The sequence below is a fragment of the Dermacentor variabilis genome, chromosome 3, assembly GCF_050947875.1.
Source record: "Dermacentor variabilis isolate Ectoservices chromosome 3, ASM5094787v1, whole genome shotgun sequence".
NCBI lineage: Eukaryota > Metazoa > Arthropoda > Arachnida > Ixodida > Ixodidae > Dermacentor > Dermacentor variabilis.
This window is the reverse complement of record NC_134570.1, coordinates 152,830,569-152,851,065: the sequence shown is the minus strand read 5'-3', so window position 1 is coordinate 152,851,065 and position 20,497 is coordinate 152,830,569. Positions and strand designations below refer to the sequence as shown.

Below are 20,497 nucleotides of genomic sequence, written 5' to 3'. Positions count from 1 at the left end.
CATTATAGATGCCGCAACTATATGCATACCTGAAGTAAGTGGTTTCGCATGCAAACGGTGCGTCCCGTGGTGGAACGATGAATGTAGGACCGCCCGTAAGCAACAAAACAAAGCGTGGGGGTTGCTACGTGCCTCTCCCACTGCGGAGAATCTTATTAACATTAAAAAGGCAAAATTCGAAGGCAGGAGAACGCGCCGACAGGCCAGAAAAGAGAGTTGGCAGAAGTTTATATCGGGTATCAACTGTTATACAGAGGAGGGGAAAGTCTGGAACAGGGTTAACAGGATAAAAGGACGACAAACGTATTCACTCCCCCTGGTAAACACTCAAGGCGATACCTTGCTTGAACAAGCAGACTCACTTGGGGAGCACTTTCAGAGCGTGTCAAGTTCCAACAATTATTCAAAACCCTTTCTCAAATATAAACAAATAGAAGAATGCAAGCCACTCATAAGAAAGTGTCGGCAGAATGAACCGTTCAACCGCCCCTTTAGTATTGCAGAGTTGAGAGCTGCCTTGAGCGCATGCAAGAGCTCTGCCCCGGGATCTGACAGAATCATGTATGAAATGCTGAAAAACTTACACAATGACACGCAAGTTACACTACTTACACTTTTCAACACTATCTGGGACGCAGGGTACCTTCCGACCACATGGAAAGAAGCCATTGTGGTCCCTGTTTTAAAACAAGGCAAAGATTCTTCCTCAGTGGCAAGCTAACGCCCGATAGCCCTCACAAGTTGCATGTGTAAGGTATTTGAAAAAATGATAAATCGGCGACTCATCCATTTCCTTGAACAGAACAATATGCTTGATCCCTATCAGTGTGGTTTCCGAGAAGGGCTCTCCACAACCGATCATCTTGTACGTATTGAAGGTAATATCCGGGACGCATTTATACATAAACAGGTCTTCTTATCGATATTTCTCGATATGGAAAAGGCGTATGACATAGCGTGGAAAATACGGGATCTTGCGAGACTTATCGGAAATGGGCATTCATTGTAATATGCTAAACGTAATAAAGAGCTACTTGTCAAATCGCACCTTTCGGGTTAAAGTTTGCAATGTGCTGTCACGTCCTTTTACACAAGAAACTGGTGTGCCCCAGGGTGGCGTGCTCAGTTGCACACTATTTATTGTTAAGATGACAACACTTCGTGCTTCCTTACCACCGGCCATATTGTATTCGGTCTATGTGGACGACATTCAAATAGGTTTCAAATCCTGTAACCTCGCAGTGTGCGAGAGACAGGTACAGCATTGTTTGAACAAGGTGTCAGGGTGGGCAGAGAAAAATGGATTTAAAATCAATCCTCATAAGAGTTCTTGTGTTTTGTTTACAAGAAAAAGATGCGTGGTTCCGGATTCTTGCTTAGAACTGTGTGGACAACAGATACCTGTAAACAAAGAGCACAAATTTCTAGGTGTTATACTTGACAATAGACTCACATTCGTCCCACACATTAAACGTCTTAAAGAAAAATGTCTGAAAACAATGAACCTAATGAAACTTCTATCCCAGACTACGTGGGGTAGTGACAGGAAGTGCCTAATGAATCTCTATAAGAGCCTCATCCGGTCACGATTAGATTATGGTGCCGTGGTATATAACTCTGCCGCCCCGAGCGCGCTAAAGATGCTAGACGCTGTTCACCATCTAGGTATCCGCTTAGCCACGCGCGTTTTCAGAACAAGCCCGATTGAAAGCTTATATGCTGAATCCAATGAATGGTCTCTCCATCTACAGAGATCATACATCAGCTTTACATATCTCCTTAAAGTACGCTCTAATCCTGAACATCCATGTTTTGATACCGTTACCGATATGACGTGCGCTACACTTTTCAGCAATCGCCCCTCAATAAGACAGCCTTTTTCGCTGCGTGTGAAGGAGCTTAGTCATGAAATGCATATCCCACTCCTCGAGCATCGCTTAATGGACATAATCAAGCTCTTACCTCCTTGGGAGTGGCAGGTGATGCAATGTGACATATCCTTTATAAATATTACAAAGCACGCTCCTGAGGCCGAAATTAGAATGCATTTCCTAGAACTCCAGCACAAGTACTCCTGCGCAGAGTTCTACACAGATGCTTCCAAGTCAAGTGCCGGGGTATCCTATGCAGCCGTCGGCCCATCGTTTTCGGAATCCGATGTACTGCATCCGGAAACAAGTATCTTTACGGCCGAGGCCTACGCACTACTCTCTGCTGTAAAGCACATAAGAAAATCGAAACTTCCAAAAGCAGCGATCTATACAGACTCTCTCAGCGTCGTGAAGGCCTTAATGTCACTCTACAAACATAAAAATCCCGTATTCAATGAACTGTATTCGGTATTGTGTAAAGTGTACTCATCTAACCAGAACATCATAATATGCTGGGTCCCTGGCCATAGGGGAATCGAAGGTAACGTTCTCGCGGACGAGATGGCCACGTCAATCACATCGCAAGCTCTTAACCCTACCGCTGATGTGCCTGTGACAGATCTGAGGCCTTTCTTACGAAATAAACTGCGACATCACTGGCAGTGCACGTGGGACGCGCAAACAAATAACAAACTGCACGTTATAAAGCCCCAGTTAGGTTTTTGGCCCTCCCCAACAAAATCTCGGCGAACAGATGTCCTATTCTGTCGCCTCAGAATAGGACACACATTTGGCACCCATAGTTACCTGCTTACTGAAAGTGAACCTCCAACCTGTGGCAGATGCGGTGAGAGGCTTACCGTCCTCCACGTGCTCCTGGAGTGCCGGGAAGCCGAAACGGAGAGAAAGAAACATTTTCCGCTTGCTTACCATTATAACATCCCTCTACACCCGGCTATGTTTCTCGGCAAGGAACCGCTTTTTGACACCAAGGCAATCCTCAACTATTTAAATGAAGCCGTACTACACGTTATATGCCCATTAAATTCGTAGAGCATCCTCGCTCCAGAGGATGCCACTGCGATAACAGTTTTGCATAGCACATGCCTCCAGGCCCTTGTTCTTCAAGGGCTCTAAGGAGGCAACAGTGCTCTCGCATATCTTATAACCATATATATTTTTACACATCGTATCATTCTTTTTAAATGCACCTTAAATGTTCATAGTACACGTCATAAGACATCGCCATAATCTTATTGTACAGATTTTGCGCACTTTAGCGCGAACATTTTTAAGGCCCCTCTACAGCCACGTCACACCAACTTCATCGAACTCATGATTTCATTGCAAACTCATTAACATGGGCATGGCGCTCTTTGGCCATAACTGGCCCTTGCGCCATTAAAAACCACATATCATCATCATCATCATCATACCTCCTTGGGAGTGGCAGGTGATACAATGTGACATATCCTTTATAAAAGTTACAAAGCATGCTCCTGAGGCCGAAATCAGAATGCATTTCCTAGAACTTCAGTACAAACACTCCTGCGCAGAGTTCTACACAGACGCTTCGAAGTCAAATGCCGGGGTATCCTATGCAGCCGTCTGCCCATCCTTCTCGGAATCCGGTGTACTGCATCCGGAAACAAGCATCTTTACGGCCGAGGCCTACGCATTACTCTCTGCTGTGAAGCATATAAGAAGATCAAAACTTTCAAAAGCAGTGATCTATACAGACTCTCTAAGCGTCGTGAAGGCCTTAATGTCACTCTACAAACATAAAAATCCCGTATTCAATGAACTGTATTCGGTATTATGTAAAGCGTACTGATCTAACCAGAATATCATAATATGCTGGGTCACTGGCCATAGGTGAATCGAAGGTAACGTTCTCGCGGACGAGATGGCCACGTCAATCACATCGCAAGCTGTTAACCCTACCGCTGATGTGCCTGTCACAGATCTAAGGCCTTTCTTACGAAATAAACTGCGAAATCACTGGCAGTGCACGTGGGACGCGCAAACAAATAACAAACTGCACGTTATAAAGCCCCAGTTAGGTTTATGGCTCTCCCCAACAAAATCTCGGCGAACCGATGTCCTATTCTGTCGCCTCAGAATAGGACACACATTTGGGATCCATCATTTTCTACTTACTGGAAGTGAACCTCCAACCTGTGGGAGATGCGGTGAGAGGCTGACCGCCCTCCATGTCCTCTTGGAGTGTCGGAAAGCCGAACCTGAAAGAAAGAAACATTTTCCGCTTGCATACCGTAATTACATCCCTCTACACCCGTCTATGTTTCTTGGTAAGGAACCGCTTTTTAACACCAAGGCAGTCCTCGACTTCTTAAAGGATGTAGTTCTTCACGTTATAAGGCCATTCAATTCGTAGAGCATCCTCGCTCCAGAGGATCCCGCTGCGATAATTGTTTTGAATAGCACATGCCTCCAGGTCCTTGTGCTTCAAGGGCTCTAAGGAGGCAGTAGTGCTCTGGCATTTCTTTTAATCTGCTATATTTTACCTATCGTATCATTCTTTTAAATGCATCTAAATGTTCATAGTACAAGTGATAGGTCATCGCCATAATTTTATTATACAGATTTTACGCACTTTAGAGCGTATATTTTAAGGCCCCTTTACAACCACGTCACACCAATTTCACAGTAGTCATAATTACACAGCAAACTCATTACCACAGACATGGCGCTATTTGGCCATACCTGGCGCTTGCGCCATAAAACCCCATACATCATCATCATCATTGTGTTCTTTTTGGAATATAATGGTATGTTGGACTCTCGCCAATCTGGCTTGCGAAGAGCGAGGTCTACAACCGATAATCTTGTTCTCCTTGAATCATATATACGTGATGCATTTGTACATAGCCAATACTGTCTATCTGTATTCTTTGATCTTGAGAAGGCATATGATACTGCCTGGCGATACGGTATTCTGCAAGACCTGTCGTCCTATGGAATTTGTGGTAGTATGCTGAACATTTTGCAAAATTACTTATCTGAAAGAAAGTTCCACGTAAGAATTGGTAATGTACTATCACGCACTTTTATTCAGGAAAACGGTGTACCACAGGGAGGGGTGCTAAGTTGCACACTTTTTATAATGAAAATGAACTCTCTCCGCTTTGTTATACCACCCATGGTGTCTTATTCTGTCTATGTGAACGATATCCAAATCAGCTTTAAATCTTGCAACTTATCAATATGTGAATGCCAGGTACAGTTGAGTGTCAATCGGCTCACGAAATGGGCAGACGAAAACGGGTTTAAATTCAGTGCAGAAAAGACTTCCTGTGTTCCGTTTTCTAGACGAAGAGGGGTATGTCCGGACCCTTGCATTACGATGCATGGGAGAAGCCTGATAAATAGAAAAGGAACAAAAATTTCTGGGTGTAATCTTCGATACTAAGCTATATAAAACATTTGAAGCTGAAATGTCTTAAAACTATGAACCTTTTAAAGATATTATCTCACCAGTCGTGGGGAACAGGTAGACACTGTCTCCTTTCTCTTTTTAAAAGCCTTGTGTTGTCCCGCATATACTATGGATGTATTGTATACCAGTCGGCTTCAAAGACAACACTTAAAGTACTCGATCCTGTACATCACTTAGGTATCCGCTTAGCACTTGGTGCCTTTCGTATGAGCCCTGTCCAAAGTCTCTATGCAGAGTCGGATCAATGGCCACTGAATTATCAGCGTGCATATCTCGGAGTCACCTATGCAATAAGAACCATGTCCCTAAAACAACATACATGCAAAGCACTCATAAGTGATCAGTCCACATGTCAGTTGTATTTAAATAGGCCTTCACATGCCCCGCCGTTCCCGTTAACAGTAAAATCTGTTGCAGAAAAAGTCGGAGTAGATTTCATAGATCTGCAGCTAAGTGACAATGCTGAACCCATCCCACCTTGGGAGCAATGTACAGTCTCCTGTGACTTATCCTTTACAGAACTTAACAAAAAGAGTTGTCCAAATGCCCTCATCCAGCAACATTTCTTGGCCCTTAAAGACAACTATAAATCTATGACATTTTTCACTGATGCTTCAAAGTCTGCAACTTCGGTATCATGTGCAGCCCATGGCCCAAACTTCTCCAACTCTAAAACCTTACATAAACATAGCGGCATCTTTACAGTGGAAGCGTACGGTATTCTGATAACTGTGTAGCATATAGTACAGCACAAAATACAAATGTGTATAATATACACAGTTTCTTTAAGCGTTGTCACATCCCTGTCCTGTTGCAAAGCAAGCCGAAATCCTGCATTAAACATGCTCCCTAAAAACATTCACATAGCGTATAAACAAAACCTAGCTCTTGTTATATGCTGGGTGCCAGGCCACTCTGGGATCGCAGGCAATGAAATGGCGGACGAAAATGCTGGACAAGCGGCTCATCGGAATACCGTTGATGTAAGCTGGATACCTGGTGTAGACATGAAACCTGTGGTAGGAAAGACGCTCCGTAATCATTGGCAAGCTGAATGGGACAAGGAAATTAAAAATAAGCTCCACCTGCTTAAACCACAGTTAACCAAATCTTTCCCACTGAAGCTTGATAGACACACCGAAGTCACACTGGCACGACACAGAATAGGACACACTTACGGCACACACAAATACCTCTTGACTGCAACTGACCCACCGACGTGCACACGCTGCGGTGATAACCTAACCGTCCTACATGTCCTCATTCAATGTCCTCAACTTCACCGAGAGCGAGTGGCTCATTATAGGGAACTTTTCTCAAATCATATACCCCCTCATCCCTCAATGTTTCTATCAGAGGATGCATTTTTTAACTTTAAAGGAGTGCTTAATTATCTTGCAGAAGTTAACTTTCTAGACATTATCTCATATCATCCTAACCATCAGGTTGTGCCTCACAGGTGAGGCACAATGCACAAAAGTATGATGTGCGCAAAAGTATTTTGTGCACATCACAAAAGTATGCACAAAAGTATTTGGTCAAAACTATATTGTGCATCACAAAAGGTGATGCACAAAAGTATGTCTGAGCTCTCTTGCACTTCATGCGTAAGCAAGAATTGTACGGCAAGGGACTCGGGCAATCCGCAATAATTTATCACGTGTGCCCATAAATATTTAAGGCCTTATATTTATTTTCGCAATTATTTTAGAATTCATCCACTAGTATTTGCAGATTTGTCTAACGTGCAGGCCTCTATACAGCCTCTATTTTAAGTCATAGCACTAAACTCACAATTTTACTGAAACAAAACAGATGTCCTGGCGCTCTTTGGCCTTAGGTGCCCTTGCGCCAATAAACTTCAATCATCATCATCATTTGAATTCCTACTATCTTGTGGCTGGTGCAGCATGGCCTTAGTCGCTTTTGCGCCATTAAACCCGAATTAACTAAGAAAGTGGTTTCGGTACGTAAAACCCCATCATTTTTACACACATATATCCACACGGTGATTCGGAAGCAGCGTGCACGCTTTTCAAGTAAATATACGTCTTATAATGGATAGTTAGCATTGTGCATAGTTAGTTCTTATTAACGAAATAAATGTATGACAGTCATTTCTGCACAACACTAACTTCAGTCGCTCAAGTTGACTGTACGCCGTTCTTTATATTATTTAAAAAGAAAGTTTGCTTCTAACTAGGTTCAATTTTATGGTGACAAAAGTATCTACTGCTTCAGTTGACACTTGTGAGCACTGTAGAATGGTGAAGCGCTAAGTGGTAAATTGAATGTCAGAGCACTTCACGGTCATATATTGAGGACGGATTTCTCTAAAGAGGAGCACCCCCCAGCATGAGATTCATGCTAAATAAATGTAAACTCATTTGTGCTTGGTTTCAACTCCACATTATAGACACGTTTCCTTAGCTGATTTCTCAGAATGTTAATTAGCACAACTTTTATGCACGACGTGTCTAGTTACGGCTTATTCGCATGGTTCGTACCGTGATCCGGCTCGGCTTACAGCTATACGTGGATGCCTCTCGACATTGGGGCAAAACAAAAGCTCGCCCAACACGAACGTTCGGCTGCTCCCAAGAGCAGTCGGCGGAATCACATGATCGAAATTATGTCTGATCTACGTCGCGTTGCCAGCAGGAGAGTGAGAGCGCGCCTCTGAATGGAGTGCGGTGCTTCGAGATAACCGTACTCGCGGACGTGTTCGGAGCGCTCGACTACGACTAGCCGGATGTAAATAAACTGCACCCCGCGAGGGCGACCACTCGGATGTGTCATCGGTACATACACATTTACTGCTGTATATATATATATATATATATATATATATATATATATGCAGCTACCCATAGACATGTGAGCCCCGCTTCGTATAATATTGTAACACCTTGCCATCTCTGTCACTGCTTTTAAGATTTCGTCAAAACGCTCCAGCAACTACCATCGGCTCCACGCGCGTCCAGGATACCAGCTGCGTGGCGGGGTCTGCGGCAGCCTTCTTCGCCAGTTGCGTGGATCCCAAGGGCAAGCACACGGACGCGGCAGTGGCCCGCTTCGCGGCTTGGAAGCGCGAGCTGGGACTGCTCTGGCCCGAGCATCGCCAGACGGCGACGGCGCACCCGCTCGACGTGCTGCTCTGCCTGGCCTTGCGCTGGAACGTGAGCCCGCTATTCACGGTGCGCATCAGGGTCGACCAGCGGAGGCCAGGCTGCATCATCTTCCTCGACAGGGGCACGCTGAACAAGCGCCACAGGCTCCAGAGGAGCAAGCGCACGAGCACCTTCGAGCAAATAGTGGCCGACCATTGCAGGTATACATGGCGTCGCCACTTCCGCACACTTGCAATAGCGTGCTACGAATCGTACAGAGGCAAAGAAAGGAGCCGAACAATCAAGACTCTATACTTCCAACGCACGTTTGTTGGCAATTTAACGCGAGTGCTAAGAGCTAGCTGATGCAATAAACAATTATGAACACGAGCTCCACTTCGTATGACTGGGCTTCGTTGCGCATGTGCGGTACGCGCCTGGCACGCATGCGGACTGGAGGTTGTCCCAAACGTGCACATATCCGTTCTCACACGGGTCCGCGTTCTTCCGCCAGCTGTCGCCGCTGAAGCAGCGGTCTGACACCCGAACTATGGAGAAATGACAGTCGCAAACTTAAGTCATACTTGAGGCGAAGTGTTGTCGTTTGCTACTGGATCCCTAGCGTACTCGTACTGTCAAAAGCGGCCGCTAGGTGGCTATCAGTGGCGCCTCGGTGCAATATACATGCAAGCACTGTTGTTTGTTTCGTTATTATTGAGATCCATTGTTTGCTTTGGTGATGCTGGGCCTAGAGGGACGGCACTGAGGCAGAAAAGTGCCTCGATTTACACCTAACCGATGGCACCGCAGCACCCAGCGTTGATCAACGTCCTACTTAAAAAAACACTATGTTGTACAGTCATATGACGCCATCTGTTAGGTGAAAATTGACACTTTTTTCCGTCTCTGTGCCGTCCTTCTAGCAGCAGAAGCTTGATGTGGGCGAGCAGGCTTTGCATAATTAAAGAAAAGAGCGCTACGAAGACGCGGACTAAACGAGGCGCCTTGTCCGTCGTACATGTTCCTCTTTTAGTCCGCGTCTTCGTAGCGCTATTTTCTTCAAGCGTCCTTCTAGGCCTAGAAGCGTCAAAACAAACAACCGATCAGAATTTTACAAACAATAAAGCGCTTATACTTTGTACTCAATGCTAGATGACACTACAGACAGCTTATAAGTAATTTATTGCTGTACGACGGAGTGCAAGTAACGCGGCAAATTAGTATTGAAGCGGGTAGGTTGCCTAGTGGTCCATGGAGGAAGGAAAGCGTAGGAGAGCCCCGGCCAGCACGGACGTATTGGAAAAAGTATGGCGGAGGTAACGGGCTATTTTTCGCAAAGGAGCGGTGGGACTGGTACCCCAAACGTCAACGTTGCCATAGCAACTGCGCTCCTGAAGCTCTCGCTGCTGTTCTCCCTGCTGCTCTCGGCCACTGAAAAGTGAGATTTTTCGGCCCGTGTCTTTCTCACATCACGTTCGGTTCGCGAGACAAGCTGACTTTGGAATGGGGCGTGTAAGCTTGAAAGTTTTGTTTTGGCTCTGTGAAGTGTGAGTGTCAGCCAGTAACGCACACACTCAAGTAGTCACAGCGCGGGTCTTCGTTGTCGTCTTCAATGGTCCACAGAAAAACACAGGAGCGCGCTTGCTTCACTAAAACTGTTACAGAAGTTTCGTAGGCTCTGTTCTGACGCGCGTCAGCAGCACACACTTCCGGTGGATCGTAGCAATGAAAATTCGAAGCTGGCGCCTATGAGTTCTGCCGAGCTGATGGGAGGTGGAAATGGAGATGGCACACCAACATGGCTGCACTTCCGGCTTCAAGAACGTGACGTCAGTGCCCCTCCTATTTTGTGTCTCTCCTCCATGCCCTGCACCGCCTTGCTGTGCAAATACTGCACACGATGAGAACGTCCCGGTAAACTTACCGGAACCCGGTAAACACTGCTCATGCGTGGTCGCGGCAGCCGGTATCGTTAACGGTAAGACGGTAGCCCTATGCTAAACTGTTTAATATTGTTGCGTGTGGAAAGACACGTACAGAGGAGGCTATTTACAGGCTATTTACACTGGAGCCAGGCAGCCGCGCCGACACTCGCTCGCGCCAAGCGCATCGACCAACTTCATCGTCGTTCTCGCGGCGGCTCGTCTCTTGAGCATCGCTCGATGATATCGTAATACTACCCTCTCCCCCCCCCCCTGGCGGCAAAAGCACCGTCACGGTGCTGTTAAATATCCAAAGCGCGTGGAGAGTTGTAGGGCTTGAGTCGGGCGACGTGGACAATGCCACTGGTTGTCACAGCGGAGGACGTCGTGGGCGTGGCTAGAACGATTTCATAGGTGACCTCGGTCACGTTGCGGAGCACGCGATATGGACCTGTGTAACAAGAAAGGAGTTTTTCACATAGGCCATCTTTACGCGAAGGGGACCAAAGCAACACGAAGCTGCCGGGCACAAAATGGACATCATGGTGACGGAGGTTGTAGCGTTGCTTTGGTTTGCCTTGAGAGACTTGTAGACGAGCGCGTGCAAGTTGGCGAGCATGGTTAGCATGGGCGATTGCATCACGGGCATAATCGCTAGTTCAAACTGTGACGGCGGAAGCACAGGGCCCAGTGGTAGCATCGGTTCGCGGCCATACAAGAGAAAAAACGGGGAATAGCCAGAAGTTTCGAGACGGGAAGAGTTGTATGCAAAGGTAATGTAAGGTAGAGCCAGGTCCCAGTCACGGTGGTCGTCGGAAACGTATTTGGATAGCACGCCCGTAAGGGTGCGGTTGAAGCGCTCAGTGAGGCCGTTCGTTTGGGCGGTGGTAGGGGTTGGTAAATTTTTGCCGTATTGAGCAGGCACGCATGATGTCGTCGATGACTTTGGCCAAAAACATACGGCCATGGTCTGTTAGCACTTGACACGGAGCACCATGCATCAAAATGATATCATGTAGGAGGAAGACCGCAACATCAGTTGCGCAACTGGCTGGAAGAGCATGGGTTATGGCGTAGCGGGTCGCGTAGTCCGCCGCGACTGCAATCCACTTGTTTCCTGATGTGGATTCCAGAAATCGGCCGAGAAGGTCCAAGCCGACACGATGGATGGGCTCGGCAGGGATATCGAGCCGCTGCAGGTAACCAGCGGGGAGCTGGGAAGGCTTCTTGCGTTGTTGGCAAAGTTCAAAAGCGGCGACGTAACGTCGTTCGGAACGGGCAAGGCCCGGCCTGAAGAAACGGCGACGTACACGGTCATAGGTTCGAGATACGCCGAGGTATACTGCCGTTGGTGCGTCGTGAATCTCTTCTAGAACGGTTTAGCGGAGGTGTTTAGGTATTACAAGTAAGAACTCAGAGCCGTCCGGATGAAGGTTACGACGGTACAGAGTACCGTCGCGGAGGACGAAGATACGTAGAGTAGCATCGGCCGGAGAGTGTTCCAAACGGTCGATGAGTGCTCCGATGTAGGCGTCACGGCGTTGCTCGTCGGCGAATTGAAGCAGCTGAGATACAGAGAATACGCAAGAAGCATTTTCAATATTGGAGGAGTCAGAGTCGTCAACAGGGTAACGTGACAAACTGTCAGCGTCTTGGTGCAGGCGGCCAGATTTATACTCCACGGAATATGAAAATTCTTGTAGCCTCAAAGCCCATCGACCAAGCCGGCCTGTAGGATCCTTTAGCGATGAGAGCCAGCAGAGAGCATGATGGTCAGTGACTACGGAAAAAGGGCGACCGTAAAGGTAAGGACGGAACTTCGCAACCGCCCAGACAACAGCAAGGCATTCTCGTTCGGTAATGAAATAGTCGCGCTCCGATGGTGTTACGAGGCGGTTCGCATAAGCAATGACGCGATCCTTGCCACGCTGACGCTGGGCTAAGACGGCACCTAAGCCATGACCGTTGGCATCTGTACGTAGTTCTGTAGGGGCATCAAGGTCGTAGTGGGCGAGAATGGGTGGTGAGTTTAGAAGAGTGACGAGGCGAGAGAAGGCAGCGGTTTCTGCAGTACTCCACGAGAATTGTACGCCTTTCTTCAAAATCAAACAATTAGTTTGGGGCCTAGCAATTGTCGCAACATCTGGAACAAAACGACGAAAGTACGAGCACAGCCCTACAATACTTCGAACGTCTGCGGCTGTCTTCGCAACCGGAAACTCTCGGACAGCGGGAGTTTTGTCGGGATCAGACTGTACTCCGGAAGCGTCAACGAGATGGCCCAGAAGAGTAATTTGTCGGTGGCCAAAACGACATTTGGACGAGTTAAGTTGTAGCTTCGCCTTTCGAAATACATCAAGTATAGTTGTGAGTCGCTCAAGATGAGTGTCGAACGTTGGCGAGAAGACGATGACGTCGTCGAGGTTGCAGAGGCATGTGGACCATTTGAAACCTTGGAGCAAGGAGTCCATCATACGCTCAAAGGTGGTAGGGGCGTTGCATAATCCAAACGGCGTTACTTAAATTGGTATAGGCCATCAGGTGCGATGAACGCGGTTTTTTTCTCTGTCCATATCGTCAACAGCAATCTGCCAGTATCCCGAAGGAAGATCAATAGACGAGAAATAGCTGGAAACGTGCAGGCAGTCAAGGGCGTTGTCTATACGTGGGAGCGGTTAGACGTCCTTCTTTGTAATGTTGTTCAGATGACGGTAGTCTACACAGAAGTGCCACGTGCCTTCCTTCTTCTTAACCAACACCACAGGTGACGCCCAGGGACTCGATGAAGACTCAATGATGTTTTTATCGAGCATTTTGTTCACTTCATCTTGAATTACTCGGCGTTCCGGCGCAGAAACTCGATACGTTCGTCGGTGAATAGGCGCAGCTTCGCCAGTAAGAATCCGATGCTTGACCGCGAGCGTCTGGCCGAAAGGGCGATCGTCGAAGTCGAAAATATCGAGGTAGGACGATAATACTTCGCAAAGGTCTTCAGCCTGCGTAGAGGACAGGTCCGTCGCAACCATTTTCTTTATGTTGGGATCGACGCCCGAGGCTAACGCGAGGGGCAAGCTAAGCTCACGAGAACCATCGGTCGATAACGCTGCCACGTATTGGTCGCCGAGACAATCAATGGTGGCAAGGCAAATACCTTGCGGTAGTATTTGCTTTGCCAATCCAAAGTTACAGACAGGCATGTGAGTGCCGTTCGCAGCAATAGTAAGTATACTGTGAAGCACGGTGACGTCATACTGTATTGGGATGTTGGGCAGAGGAGTGACGAGGTACTCGCCATCAGGAACTGGTGGGAAAGACAACAGTTCAATGTAGGCTATGGACTTTGGCGGCAGGCGAAGAAAGCCGGTGGAGCGTAAGCGGCAGTGGGGTGCGTCAGAAGGTTCTGCGGGCATCGGCAACTCAAGAGCAGTCAATAAGAGCAGAATGGCCGGAGAGAAAATCAAGGCCGAGAATGAGGTCGTGGAGGCAATGAGCAATTACGGTGAAGAGGACAGGAGTGTGGCGGCAGGCGATGCTGACGCGTGCCGTACACATGTCGATGATATGCACAGTACCGCCATCCGCAACGCGGACGACGCGTGCCGACGCTGGGGTGAGGAGCTCGTTCACGTCGGCGGAAGGCAGCACTCATAATAGAAAGATGTGCTCCTGTATCGATGAGTGCCGTGACAGGATAGCCGTCAACGTCAAGCAGGTTTCGGATCGCGGGTAACGTGAGCAGAGGATTTGAGGGCAGGGTCGACAACGCAGCTTCACCTCCAGAAGCTGCAGTGCCTAGTTTTCCGGCTGGATCCGGGAGGCGATAGGCGGCGTAGAGAAGCGACGGGGTTGGGGCGAACGAGAATGATGGCGTCGGGGTGAGGGCGAGCGGCTGTAGCGAAGGTTCGGAGCAGGAGTATCAGCGGCAGTGGATTCATGGCGGGCGGTATAGGGAACGGAAGGTCCAAAGGTGCAGGAATAAGCGGCGGCGTATGTCCGAGGAGGTGGTGGCCATCGGTTGCGGCAGTGACGATCGACGTGGCCGATGCGACATCAATGGAAGCAGATCGGCCGGTCATCAATATATTATCTTGTCCAGTGTTATGCCCTTTTGTAGAAGATAATAAGCAGACACAACAGATTATGTTATGAAATGAAATGTCTTTACGTGGTTAAGGGGCAGGTACTCCTGAGTTCTTTAGCCTAAAATAACATGGACGGAGCTGCCATATTTAGGTCAGGCAGTGAAAGGGACTGGGGTCGCGGCACCGTGGCTCCGATCATTGTGCATTTTAACCGTCGCGTTATGACACGATACGCGGTGAGCTTAAGTTTGGACCACTTTAAAAGTCCCCTCAGCAGGCCACATAGCAAATATTGGTTATACGCTGAAAGTTAAGTGCCCTCGTAGGCGCTTTCTACCCCCAAGAATTTTTGAAAATGGTTCATTAATAGCCAAGACCGAGTTATTTCAGTGCCCTACTACTACGCCACCACTACTACCAAACTACCTTTCGCCAGGAAGCACGTAATCGGAGAGCAGTGTAGCGACTTAGTCATTAGCCTTCGTGAAAGTACCAAGCAAGATCTTCGTAGAATGCATACCCGGACATGGCTCTAAGCTTTTTTTCTATCTTTTTGCTTAACAAGAAACTGTGGCGGGAGTTCTCATGCTGTGGGTACATGCGTCCACGCTGAAGTCATTCTAATAACCTATGTCCAACAGTTTGTATTCATATACTCTCTTATTCAGCGTCAAAGAAGATTGTACATTTGTGTGAAGTGTATTTTCTCTTTGTATGAAAACATGGGCCCACAACTAGTCTCTGGAAAAACATCTAGACGTTCTCGCCTCACGATATCGCATATTGCAAAATAAAAGAGAAATTAATAAAGCTGCTGTTATTAACCCAAATGATTTCGTCTCCGGCGCGCACCTGATACCATAATTTTGCTAAAATTTGAAGGTAGCAGTACAGGGTATACTTCATTTTTGCAAAGTGCAACAATGCATAGGGTGACACCCAAAGGCAGCACGAAGCCTTTGCTTCCCGCTACCGTTGCTCTTCATCGTGCTGGGGTCGTGACAGTGAATGCTCGTTTCGGGGTCATCGTGTGAGATCTCACGTTCACCTGCGCGTGCGTATAACAAAATGCTTGCTGATTTAATGAGTACGTAAATGTTTACTGTAATTTATATTGCCTATAAAGCTACGAACGTTTCTTCATTTGACTGTGGCATGCCTCATAACGAGATCGTGGTTTGAGCGCGTAAAACCCCATGATCTAATCTTTTTTTCATTTGGTTGTCTAATACTTTGCTGTCACTATCAATGCTTCGCCTTCCAGGCGAAACCGCTAGTTTTTGTAGTGGCTCGCCAGCTCAATTTTCGAAAATAAGAAAACAATTTCGCAGAGTGCTGAAGGCAAACTCGTGCACTGGCGACCTGGCCGAGCTGAGAGAGGCCGAGAACGCCCTGTACAGCGTGGTCCAGAAGGCGCAGTCGTCGCACGCGGACCGCGACCAGGTCTGGTTCCGTCTACGCGATTTCGAGGACCACATGACCGCGGTCAGCGGCGACCTCTGGTACGAACTGCTCGTGAAAAATCTCGCCGGCAGCAGCGTTCACGTGGACGCCAACGACACGGTCGTGGCGCACAGCGGCCGCCTTCTCTCGGCGCTCGACTCGCTCTTCGCCGCGTACGCCGGGGCGCCCGAGAAGCTCCTGGAAGGCTTGGCGTGGCTCCTGGTCGAGCACTTCCTGTGGGCCGCCGCTGAGACGCCGAGCTTGCGCTTCTCCAAGGCTCACTCGGAGCTGCTGTCGAGGAGGGCCGCCTGCATCGACCTCGTCGACAATCGCCTCGGCCTGCGCAGCGCGGCGGGCTGGTTGCGCCGGCGCTTCAACACCACCCACCGGGCCGCCCTCGACGCCTTCCTGGGCGTGCTGGTGGAGACGGTGCGAGACAGTCTCAAGGGTCTCTCCTGGATCGACCGAGGCGCTTTACGCGAGGCGCAGCTGAAGCTGTCCAACCTGACCTTCGACGTACTGCCGGATGACGCGTTCTTCGGCGCCGAAGGGGTGACTGACCTGTTCGGCGACTTCGACGCGGCGGCCGGCAACGCGGGTGAAGAAGCGAGCTTCGTCGGCTACTTCTTCCGTTTCTCCGAGACGCTCCGCGGCTACCTGGGCAGCGACCGCTACGAAGACGTCTACCGCAGGCGGTTCGAGCAGGCGGATGCGAGGCCGGCCGAGTACCTCTACTATACCAACTCGCTGCGGGTCTCCCTGGCAGCCCTGGAGGCGCCGCTGTACAATACCGACGGCACGTACGCGATGAACTACGGCGGCTTGGGTTCCTACGTGGCACGCGAGCTGAGCCGCGTCTTCGACGACGTCGGCACTCTCATCGACTACGAGGGACGACGCGGCGCCTGGTGGGGGTCCGCCAAATCGGCCGTGTACAAGGAGAAGGTCTCGTGCAAGTTCGACCACACGAGGCGAGCAGCATTCTCATTCCCTCCGGCATTGACAGGCCATGCGAAGAAGAGGCAGACTTTGTTACAATGCACCTCACTTTGTAGCGATTATTCCTACATATGGCGTGCACTTAGAAATCACTCCTTTGTACAACGCAGTGTTGTGTATACTTACCCAGTTTCTGTTAAATAAGGAAAGGAAAACACGGCTTCTTTATCTCATATTTTATTATATTTTGTCGGGGAGGTAATAAATATGCAGTCCAACTGCAGCTTTTATTAATACAGATAAAATAACTGAAAGTTGTTTAGTTGGTAGGAATTGATCTTTAAAAAATTCAGCTAAGAAAGTCAATCAACAATGAAGCACACACACGCAGCTTTTGTTGATTTTTTTTTTGCGATGGTCTATCCTCTATCCTGTGCACTCTTGACGCTATCAGTATAAGGATATTTCTCTTCAGTGATTTTTTAACGGGGCGTCATCGAGTCCCAAGAGTTCTCGCCGACGACACTGCAGCTGGATCGAGTGGTTAGCGTTCTTTATTTATTAATGTTGCTCCGGGCTTGCCCACGGGCTTGTTTAGGCCGAGCACGCTATACAACGGGATCGTAGCACGCCTTTAAAGCGATAGTCGGGCTGCCTTAAGCATAGCAAAAGCAGGCAACCCAGGTTCCATATAACATGATTTTGAATTTATCATGTGGGAGTAACGCACGACGACGCCGTACTTGACGCTGAGTAGTCGGGTCTCTTGTGCCGCCTTACGATTTGTTCCTCTCCCACATTTTCGCTTTGCTTCGAGAACATTTGACTCGGCATACGGTATTGAAGGGTAATATTTAAGTCCGTGAAACTCCGTCGAAGCATGCCTTGCCCTTGCACTCGCCACAGGAGAACGTAATACGCAATAAATATCCGAACTCTAATACTTTCAAGTGCTCATTTTAACCTTCCTTAAAATAAAAACCACCATAGAGGCACACAGTGACGAGTCAGACAAAACGATTTTGTCCTCTTTGCCTCTTCACTCCTTCCGCATTTTAACAGTTGGATCGATCCTAAGGACCAATTGTGCCACACCTTATAGGCCGGACCTTACTTCCTTTCCAATCCTCTGCCTGTCCGGTGCGGAAATTCTCGTGGTCAAGAGAGTCCGTCCGAGCTGAAAGGCTTAAGTCGAATAAATCCACTTTTTTTTTTATCAACACCCGTGCGGCGTCGCGGTGATTGATTCCGTAACACTTCCCTGCCATTTGCGTAAGAATTCCGTGGAAAAGCGTACGCAAGTTCTGGCCCGCTCGGCGCTCGTCTCTGTGCCCGAAGCTTGTCGAACCTTTCTTTGCGCACGCACTCTCCCATCGCAGCCCCTCCGGCGACTCCGTGGGAGACACCGCGTCTGCCGGAGAGGGCGGCGACGGCCGACTCCAGCTGATGCCGCACATGCCCGCTCTGGAGACCGCCTACCGCGCGTACAAGCGCGCCGCAGCCGCGGACCTGGAGGCCAACGTCGACGTGATGCACCTGCCCAACCTGGAGGACTACACCGACGACCAGGTGTTCTTCCTCACCTACTGCCACGTGTTGGGAGCACCGACGGGAGACCGCGACGCGCAGAGGCTCTGCAACGTGCCTCTGAGGAACCTCCGGTCTTTCGCCAAGGCCTTCCGGTGCCCACTCGGTTCGCCGATGAACCCCAAGAACAAGTGCACCTTCTTCGACTCGTCGGGCAAGACCGAAAATTCTCCACGGGACGTTGCGGGCGCCAAGTATGGGCGCTACGCCAATGGCTAGTTTCTTGCGGGACCTGCAGATTTTTTTTTTCATTTTTTTTTCATCATCTTCTAACTAGGTTCGGTTCGATGGGTTGCTTGGACGCACTAATTATGCAGTGATCAGACGACGCGACGCTGTGCATCGGGCACAATTCGTGCACTCCCCATTGACTTCGTCTCATCGTTGTGCGATGATCGTCGATACACATCGAGCGTTTTTATTTTATTTATCATGCGTGAAACCTGTGGCGTGACCGATGCAGTGAGGGCTGACCTTGCGCATGTGATAGCGTTCGATTGTTATACCTTTGGATAAGGATAGCGCTTTGCCCGAAGCGTGTCATTAAGATACGCGGGCGCCACAAGATTTTGTGCAGTGGCCTTGCGAGCTCGAGGCTAATATTGTGCGGCGCACAGATTTATTTATTTCTTTATTCATTCATTTCTTCATTCATTCATTTGCCATAGCTTACAGCTTCATTAAATGATATTGCGAAATGGCATCGCAACCGGTATCGTACGGCGCTTTTGGATTCTCATCCTGCTGCTTTCGTTTTATTGTTTTGTGTTTGAGGTATAACCGGTATTTTATTATTTATATCACAAATACATGGTGTTCTACTGTACTCTGCAATGGCGTATACGTACGGAGGACGGAGGCACAATATGCAAGAAAAAAACATGAAAAATATTGCGCTACGAAACCCGTGACGTCGAAGTGCATCTTACTTGCTTTGCGCCTGTGGCTCGTTATGTGGAGCAACTTGCAGTATTTTGCGAAAAATTATGTACTGCTTCCCCAGAAATTTTTTGAAGACTGCACCGGAGATGTAGCAGACGGCGACGTGCGCAGGTGAATTGCCATCCTCTCTCGAACGTCTGTCTCCGTCACTCCTGTGAGAAGGCGTTGGAACCTACACCCGCATCATTTCCTAAAGATTCGTAGGTACACTTTGTTGTATAGCTCAATTGTAGCTCAATTTGAGCTACAACGCACCATAAGGCAGTAGAGCGTAAACCTGGTTGGATAGTGGCACCGATTAGCGTGATTTCAAGCTAAGTGACGAACAACCAATTTTCATGGTGCCTATTTTTTATTTCAATGGATTAAGCTTACCGGTCATGGGGTATAATCGTTATGTGGTAATGCAGAACACGCCGTGGAACATTTATTTATCATAATCTTTTCGACCTGCAGTGAAAATTTAGTCGTTCAATGGAAGCATGCTGAAAACGGTGATAGGTGAGCGTGATAGCGATTATACGCCGGCATCGTTGGGAGGCAGACGACAAGTGCGGCTGTAACTGTGAAAAAGTACTATTTCATTTATGAAGTCTGTGTTCCTGCGTATAATGTTTCCCGAAGTGTTAGAGTACTCCTGTTATAAGAGCTCCATGTTTTCGTGGTTTCGTCCCCAACTGCCTTGGTATTTAACTAGTCAAAACGAAACCAATCGGATTGAAAACGAAACGACGCTATTACACGTGGTAGGCAGTTCAGTGTGTTGCCGTAGCCATGCGTGCGCTTTTGATTTCCGAAGCATAGAATAAAGCGCAGGTGTCATAGAAAGTACAATTTTAGGCAATAATTATGCTGTACTTATTAACAACCGACTTACGTATAGTAATCTCGTAGACTACATCCGAAGTACGAAGATTTCACCGCCAGGCCTCGCCACTTGCTGGCTTTAGCGCGATAGCGTTAAGGAGCTCGTGTCGCAGAAAGTATGGCGCCAGGCGTCGGACGTCGATTCGACAAAAACATTTTCAAACCATCCATACCCAGGCCCTCCATGTGGCGCAAGGAATCCACTGAAATAAACGAATCTCGCAAGCTAAAATACGTGGGAAAATCGTAAACTACTGCTTACACACAACCTACA

The 20,497-nt window shown here is 48.3% G+C and overlaps 1 protein-coding gene across 1 annotated transcript in view; it reads left to right on the top strand.

The window, feature by feature from the left end:
• The window catches only part of LOC142574814 (neprilysin-2-like), a 44,368-nt gene extending 25,735 nt beyond the window's left edge, over positions 1-18,633 (top strand). The window contains exons 3-5 of the mRNA XM_075683824.1: positions 8,316-8,662; positions 15,777-16,859; positions 18,207-18,633. Coding sequence (XP_075539939.1) covers positions 8,316-8,662; positions 15,777-16,859; positions 18,207-18,633 — 1,857 coding nt within the window. The remainder of the gene's footprint in view (positions 1-8,315; positions 8,663-15,776; positions 16,860-18,206) is intronic.
• Positions 18,634-20,497: the final 1,864 nt, after the last annotated feature.